The 8039-nt window shown below is 40.2% G+C and overlaps 1 protein-coding gene across 1 annotated transcript; it reads right to left on the minus strand.

The window, feature by feature from the left end:
* Positions 1-3391: 3391 nt before the first annotated feature.
* si:dkey-251i10.1 (uncharacterized protein LOC100038774 homolog) lies at positions 3392-5764 on the minus strand. The gene is made up of 4 exons (XM_068715781.1): positions 5559-5764; positions 4199-4685; positions 3962-4102; positions 3392-3826 (listed from the first exon to the last, which is right to left on the minus strand). Exons 1-4 carry the CDS (start codon positions 5667-5669, stop codon positions 3669-3671), a joined length of 897 nt encoding a protein of 298 aa, XP_068571882.1. The 5' UTR covers positions 5670-5764; the 3' UTR covers positions 3392-3668.
* Between the last annotated feature and the right edge of the window lie 2275 nt (positions 5765-8039).

Here is an 8039-nt window from a genome sequence, read left to right on the forward strand (position 1 = left end):
AGCCGGCTGTGTCTTATCTACCAGAACGCAGTCAGTATTAGCTTTTTACTGATACTCAGATTGCGAGTGTGCGCTGCAAGATTAGCCAACCACAGAGCGTTTAACTGCACTATTACTTCTACAAATAAAAAATAATGATCACCATCATGACAAAAAGAGATAAAATGTACTAAAATTCATTATGCATATCAAAGTCAAACTAATTTCTGATAATAACCACCTTGTACCGTGGCATACGAGTGAGAATACATTAATATCCTTCAGTGTTGGCAAGACATACTTACCGTAGTGAAATGTTAATATTAAATTGTTTGTGTTAATGTTACAATTGTGGCTCCTCATACTTGGGTTGTAAGGGTAGGGTAGGCAGGAAGCAGATAAATAAGATGTATTGTATTCTAACACCAGATTCAGATTGTGTTGAAATATTGGTTTGAAAGATTTATCTGGTGCAATTAATTATACATGTTTAGGAATTCAGAATGAGCCTGTCTGAGAAAAAAATATGGCTTTTTATATCATGATTATTTATTTTACTCTAGAGCATTTAATTTTTCTTAGCTTTCTATTTTGGCTAAAACCACAACATAAATAAAAAAAATGCAGTGGCAGCCTAATTAACAAGATGATTTGTGATACATTTCTTTGTATGTAAACTTAATCAGCCTTTTACCTGAACATCAATTGGGGCCATACCGGTTAAATAAAAGAAAAAATGAGTAATGTCTGTGACACTCATGTCAACAAAGTTTGAGGTGAAAAGCCACACAGCTAATTCATGTGATTCTGTACCCATGTATATTAGCTGCTTTATAACTGTAATAACCACAGTTTGCTTATTCATTCATGCTATTTATGATTATGTTCCTTTATTTTGAGATGATACATTGCTGTATTTTGATAAATGTCTTAATTTACATAAAAACAACCCTTTATAATGTACAATACAAACTAATGCAATACACCAACATTATATATATATATATATATATATATTATCACTATATGTATTAACATCGGTCATTCATAAAGTTATCTCTTCTTACAGTATATAAGTGAACTGGGGAGCATGTTACTGCACAGGTGACGGTACTGTGTCCACCTTGGTACACTTTGTCACAGTATCCTGATAAGCTCATTGAGAAACATGGGCACGCGGGAGGTTCACTTACTTGCCACGGGCGCCCCCTGCTGTCGGTCTGTGATATCTCACACTAAGTAGAGGATTTAAACGGAGTAGCATACCTTGAAACTTCCGCCCCTATGTCACCACTAAAATATTTCTCCTTCGTAGGATGTTTTTGTCTTTTACTATAAACTGAGGCCTGTAGGAAGAAATGAACACGCAGTTTCCCCGTGAGGCTGAAGCTGTTTCTCTACATCACTGCAGCTTTAAAGTAGGTTTTTCTTCTTCATAGATTGGCTAAATTGTGATAATCAATGGCTGCAGATTTGACTGGCAGAAGTCTTTAGCTTTAGCCAAACCATCACCTATCACTGGTATCCCTCTTGTAATCACATATATTTGAAGTGAACCATGGACACAGTGCTAAGTTCATTCATAATTTACTATTCAATAGAGTGCTGTCAAAAGGTCATGCACCTAGATACTTTTATTTATCCTCGGTGCAGGGCCTGGTAAATTTTAATCCTTAAACCGACATTTTCGGGCAATATTCATTGACAGTTAGATGGTTTGATACACCCGAGGGTCCCCCATTTGGACGCAGAGTACATCAAAACTTACAGAGTTTTGTGTTAAAAGTAACTGGCAGAGAACCCACGAAGAACGAATATAGTGATGTTATAGTTCTGCAGAAACCTCAGCGTCCTGGGAACAACATGAACTAGGTCACTTCTACATGAGACAAACACATCTCCCATCAGCCAAGCAAACAAATAACAAAATATCATAAATCATACTCGATATGACTGGGACAGACCGGAGAAAAAGGCTGCTACACTCCGTTAGCAACGTGCTACCTACGAACATGCAGCATGAAAAAGCACGAGCGCCTGACGGAGATTACGGACATAGTTTCCATTTCTCTCTCCGGTAAACCATCGCAGAGATATTCAGCTTCGAACACAAAAAGTCACACAGCTTTCATCGAATATTGTACTTACTTTTGGTCGAATCTCAGCGAAAAAATGGAATATCTCCGTACTTCCACTTCATGTTTGTCCAGCTGCTGGTGCTCCGTGTGAATCCGTTCGATTCGTGTCTCTCCGACACTCCTCGGATTCTTGGGAGGGTTGGAAGCTCAGCAAATCAGATTTCAGAGCTGGACCTTTTTGAGCTTTATTGGCTAATAGTGCTGTCAATCATCTAGCTTTCAATTCCAGGCAATTCTATTGGCTCCTACGGTTCGAAGGATGTCTCAATGGTGAAAATCGGAGAAGGGGGGGCTGAGATACAGCCCTGAACAGAGAGTCTGAAGCAGTATTTGACCTTAAACTAAATAACTAAAAAGGGCATAGAAAGAGCTTAAAACACTCAAAAAAGGTCCAATCTTCGGTCTATTGATTCAATGAACATCATGAGTGATACATAGAAGTGATATAGTGTTTTTGAATTTAAAAAATACTTTTTTATTCAAATATTGGAGTATTTGATCAGTTTTCTAATTTGAAATGCTCTATATTTCATAAATGTTTCACTATCTATGTATAGCTGTGTATATAGAGCCTATATCAGTTGTTCTAAGAGCCCAGCATATTAAAAGTCTTGGATACCCATACTTTCCAAAAAACAATACCCTAAAAGTGCTGTTTTTCAAGATCGAGCTTTTGAGTTTTCCAAGTTCTGCTGTGTTCCATCCTTATCTTATGTGAACCAGTAACATGTATTCTGATAGTTCCATGATTTTTCTCATCTCAAAAATATATTAAAAAAAAATATTTTTTTTTTTATTTATACAATTAATTAGGTATTTCTTATCTTTATTCGAGCTGAGGCCTGCAAATAGGCCTCGTTTTTAAAAGGTTAAGTAACATGCCCCCCCCCCCCAGAGCGAGAGCGAGAGAGAGAGAGAGAGAGAATATGACTGAAACAACTCTCTGGAAAGTGATTTAGATTTCACAGGAAAGATATCCTTCAAACGACCCAAATCTCAGAAGGTCGGTAACTTTTTATCACCACAAAATTAACGAGCATAAATGCATCGTCTGCTGCAGACTGTCAGGAGCCCGTCGACTCTTCTCAGGAGTTTACGAGTCAGGTGTTCTACTCTACAATCCCAGTAGTGACCACGGTCAGACCAGGAAGGCTCAGGAAGAGATAAGCGCAAGTAAATATAGCAGTTCGGTGTAATCCACTTCGTGCATTTCATTATCCAGTGAGTGCTCATCTCATGCAGTGAACAGTTGAGGAGACATTTGACATCAAGTGTTTAGTTTGTTCCCCAGAATAAATTTATTCAAGTTGGGACCATACAAACCTAGTGAATGACAGAAGGAGGTATCAGATTTCTTTAACAGGAATGACATTGGTAAAGGAGGATGTGGAACGTTTAAAATCATAAAGATGCACAAAGTACAGCCATCGCCCAAAACTAAGGGTGAGACACTATAGTTTGTTCCCATAAATAAGGCAGAATGCAGAGTCCATAGAAATGGAGAGTTATTACATTTAGCCAAATTGGACAGTGGTGTGACAATATGACAAATTACATGACTTTCTTCAGCTCATCGTACAACACCAGCACAAAGGCGCCGCCCATGCCTCTGAGCACATTGGACAGGGCTCCCTTGAAGAAAGCCTTGCCACCTTCATCACGTGCGATCTTACGCCAGCAGTCGATGGTGCCGGAGTACATGATGTCAGCTGAGGAAGGCAAGAAAAGAGCAGGAGTTAAACAAAGCGAGTAGAAGTGAACTTATGGCATCTAAAAATATTGTTCCATGTTCTAATGTAGTTACAGAAGTACAACTGTAAAGACTTCCGTTCAAATAAACTCACCTCCTTTGCGGCCGGACTGCATCATCATACGTCTACGGACAGTATCGAAGGGATACGAGGTCAGACCAGCAACAGCTGTCACACTCTGTGCAATCATCCAGCTCACCAATATGCTGGTGTTCTTGGAGTCGGGAAGCATACCTGTAAACACAAAACAAGGGGGGAAACTACAGATCTAGAAGACGAACCACTAAGGAGGCCGTTCTGCATGTGTTTGCCACTGTAAGATCTACGCACCTTTAGCTGTGTCATAGATTCCGAAGTATGCAGCCCTGTAGATGATGATGCCCTGCACGGACACATTGAAGCCCTGGTACAGACCCTTCAGGCCATCAGACTTGAAGATCTTAACCAGGCAGTCTCCCAGACCATTGAACTCTCTTCCGGCTCCAGCCTTTCCCACATCAGCAGCCAGACGGGTACGGGCGAAGTCGAGGGGGTACACAAAGCAGAGAGACGTGGCTCCGGCGGCACCACCAGAGGCCAGGTTACCGGCGAAATACCTCCAGAACTGGGTGCGCTTGTCGACGCCATCAAGGAAGACCTTCTTGTACTTATCCTTGAAGGCGAAGTTGAGGGCCTGGGTGGGGAAATATCTGATGACATTGGCAAGGTTACCTCTCCAGAAGGAAATGAACCCCTGCTCCTTGGGGATACGGACAATGCAGTCCATGATACCCTTGTACTGCATCTCCGCGGTAATCTGCTTACTGGCATGCTGGACCTGGAATAATGAAAAAGAAAGTAGTGTTAGGTTTAAAACAGGAAAGCTAATCAACTGCTGAGCACTAGTCAATCACAAGGTCTCCTTGTTGTGACCTTGGTGCACGTTAAACCTATAAAATAAATGCTGCATAGACTAAAAGAAAGTGCACTTTGACTAGAAATCAAATGATTATGGCAGCTATATGTTGCATCTTCATTCATTATTTAATTTCAGATAAAACATCTTCCATAATTATCATTATCATAGTATAGTAAGATCATAACTGATAATGATAAATACTGGAAGGTTTAGAAACAATGTCGTAGTGCACGTTTCACAGAAAAGGGATGTAAAACGTGATGACCCGGCTGTGAATCACTCTGCCGGGCCTCAGTGCAGCCATCTCGATTAACGCTAGCTAACATTAACGCTACATAAGACACCGGAACTATTTCATAGACAATTATAGCTCAAATGTAACCGTACTATTATTTTGTTTAACTACACTGTGAACTAGTATAGATGTAAATTAATCAGAGGTGTTGCCGTCTATTTGTACATATTGTCCTAACATCAGTACGTTTGTCCTTTGTTAGCTAACGTTCCGCCGGCTAAGGTTAACGTAGAAGCTAACGTTAGCAGCCAGGCTCGTGTAGGTCATTTCCCGTCCCATGGTGACCTTAAATCCTTTAACCCATCCCTCTTAAGAGTTTCATTCATTTCCACATCATCACATGCTAGTGAGTTATACGTTAAACTCTAAAACCTTGTGGAAACGTGATGACAACCGGCAGAGATAAGTGCTTAACTTTGTCGCAACGGCAGTTAGCAAGAACACAAACACAAGCTAGCCGGCTAACGTTCGGGACTGAACGGAAGACGTTTTTTTACCTGAAGGAGAAGCTTCACTCTCTCGATGGGAGCAACGGCTGTTTTGGAGATGGCGGCGGAGATGCCACCAGCCAAGAAGTCCTTGGCGAACGATACGGCTGTCTCATTCATGTTTCGATGTTCTTGGAGTGCCTTTCAGATAAACCAGTAAACGAGATATACCCCACTGCCCTCTACAGATGATGGCCTACACCGACGAAATGGCCGATTGTATGAACTCGTTGCGGATTTATATAACACAATAGATCGCGATACAAAACGAGAACTGTGATTTGGGCTGTTGGCCAATCCCACGACGTCACACAGCTCTCCGCCAATCAAACCGCAGAGATAGTGATGCCGTCTTAATGCGTATTTTGCTGCGCACTAGGCGAGTAAATTCTAGTATTACCAAATACAGGTGAAGAAACTAATTTTAGACGTAAACCCCGATAAGTTACTACACGGACCGTGTTCTTTTTTGGCTTCTTGCTCACAGTCACGCCCACAGACCAGTGAAGACACCGCTAGGGTGTTACATACATGTGCTCTTTCGGCAAAGTCACAGGGTCGTAGGGCTTTCAAGGACTTCACAGAGGCCCTTAGGTCATAGTTACTAACAACATATTTCAATTACTATTAAATAACTCTCAGCTAACGTGACGACCGTGAGAAATAATACAAAATATTGTATGGTTGCTTGTTTAGTAAGGTGCATTCCTCTGAATGATCATGTCTTACATAACCTAGCCTATTAAGTAGTAGTGTAGCAGGTGCACCTTCTCTTTATACATCCACGAGGTGAACTGTTTCGGCGTCTGGAGGTTGTTTTAAATAAGCTAACACTTGCAAAATCCTCATGTTATTCGATGTCAGATTTCATGTTGAGAAACATAGTGTCACGTGTCTGCACCTATTTTTTTCAACAGTCTATAGTCTAGCTGCACTGCTAGCCCCTACAAGAGCTCATCTGTTGAAAAGATACATATGTTGTTCTTGTTGTTTTTTGACGAAAGCTAAGCCCTGTTACTGCGTATCATAGATGCCGACAAGTGCTTCATAATTGCTAAAATTCCAAAATATAAAGTCTCATTCATCCAGTTCAGGCTTGACCAAAGTTGTCCAGTAGAGGGCGTCAAGAGACTTAATGTCTATCTCTTTATTTAGTCGATGAACATAACTCCATAGACCTACTGCATGCAGAGGGACATCCGTTTTAAATTACAAAAATTATTAAAATCAAGTATCATCAACTGAACTATGTAAGTATGTATCTATGTATGTATCTATCGATCTATCTATCTAAAAAACAACAGTATACGTGCCATTCAATATATTTTTATGATCCAACAGGCCAATGAAGCTTGACATATTGATGACTTCCGGTTGCACTCAAGGCCTCAATGTTGTGACAATATGTTCTAGGTGATGATATATTCCTGTGAGTTAAAACTACTTAACTACTTATGTTTTATTTTTAGCCTCATCAAACAACAGAACTGAAAGAAAAAGATGTTCCTCATTAAATACCAGCTGTTGAATAGTTGTCTCCAGGGCCTTGTTTGTAGCCTATTGTACGTTTAGTGTTTAGTGTGACCGCACAACACACAGATACGACTTATTCTGATTAAAACACTAGCTGTACAGTAAACACCTTTCACTCAGAGTAATAAGCCAACGCTCACATTATTGCAGTCTTTATAAGTTCCAGGAGGAACCTGCATGTCAAGGCTGCATCTGCACATGGTTGACCACATGGAGGAGCTGCTGTGATGCCGTGCAGTCAAACCTCCTCTGAGAAATCCTGCCATAGAACAATTTAACTCGAGAAGGAGAAGACCAAGGTAACAACCTATTTATCTGAAAACACACTCTTATGAAATATGATTCACTCACTCATTCTGCAAATGTTTGTTTTATTAAAAGCATGCTTTGTCTTGATGCAAGGTCTCCTTGTGCTGTCATGGTTACTTTTAATAACAATGCTTGTTTTACTGCTTTACTGCCCTTGTTTGGTTGCATGTGCCTTTTAATGACTGTCCACTTGTATTTCTAACTGCCACTTGAGCATCCTGTTGAACAGGAGGTGTAAATGAATCAGTGAGGACTTTTTGCACATTGCTTTTGTGTTCTTTTAGTGCAGTATTCTTTACTGGGAATTGGGCAATTCTACAGAAATGGTTTAGACAAACATTAAATACCTAAAGGTGAAAAAAAAGTGTTGAGTGACTTTTATTTTAAAAAAAAATAGATCTGATCCGCATTCAATTTGATTAAGGTTACAAGCTTTAGTAGCATCGTTAGCTGCTAGCTGCCGGCTCAGCCCTCTCCATGTTGCTCAATGTCCATGAGGCAATGGATGAATTCTGTATTGATCACCTCCAAAACCTTCAGAGGGTGCAAGTGAATATGGCAGCTGTTATGTGATCAAACTCACAAATGTCTTTAGTTTTATGATTACATCCGTGGAGAGAATAATAAAGAGGATTGAAGCCTTTATTG

Source organism: Cebidichthys violaceus, unplaced genomic scaffold (genome assembly GCF_023349555.1).
Source record: "Cebidichthys violaceus isolate CVI_PGR_0920_01 unplaced genomic scaffold, fCebVio1.0.p SCAF_20, whole genome shotgun sequence".
Taxonomy (NCBI): Eukaryota; Metazoa; Chordata; class Actinopteri; order Perciformes; family Stichaeidae; genus Cebidichthys; species Cebidichthys violaceus.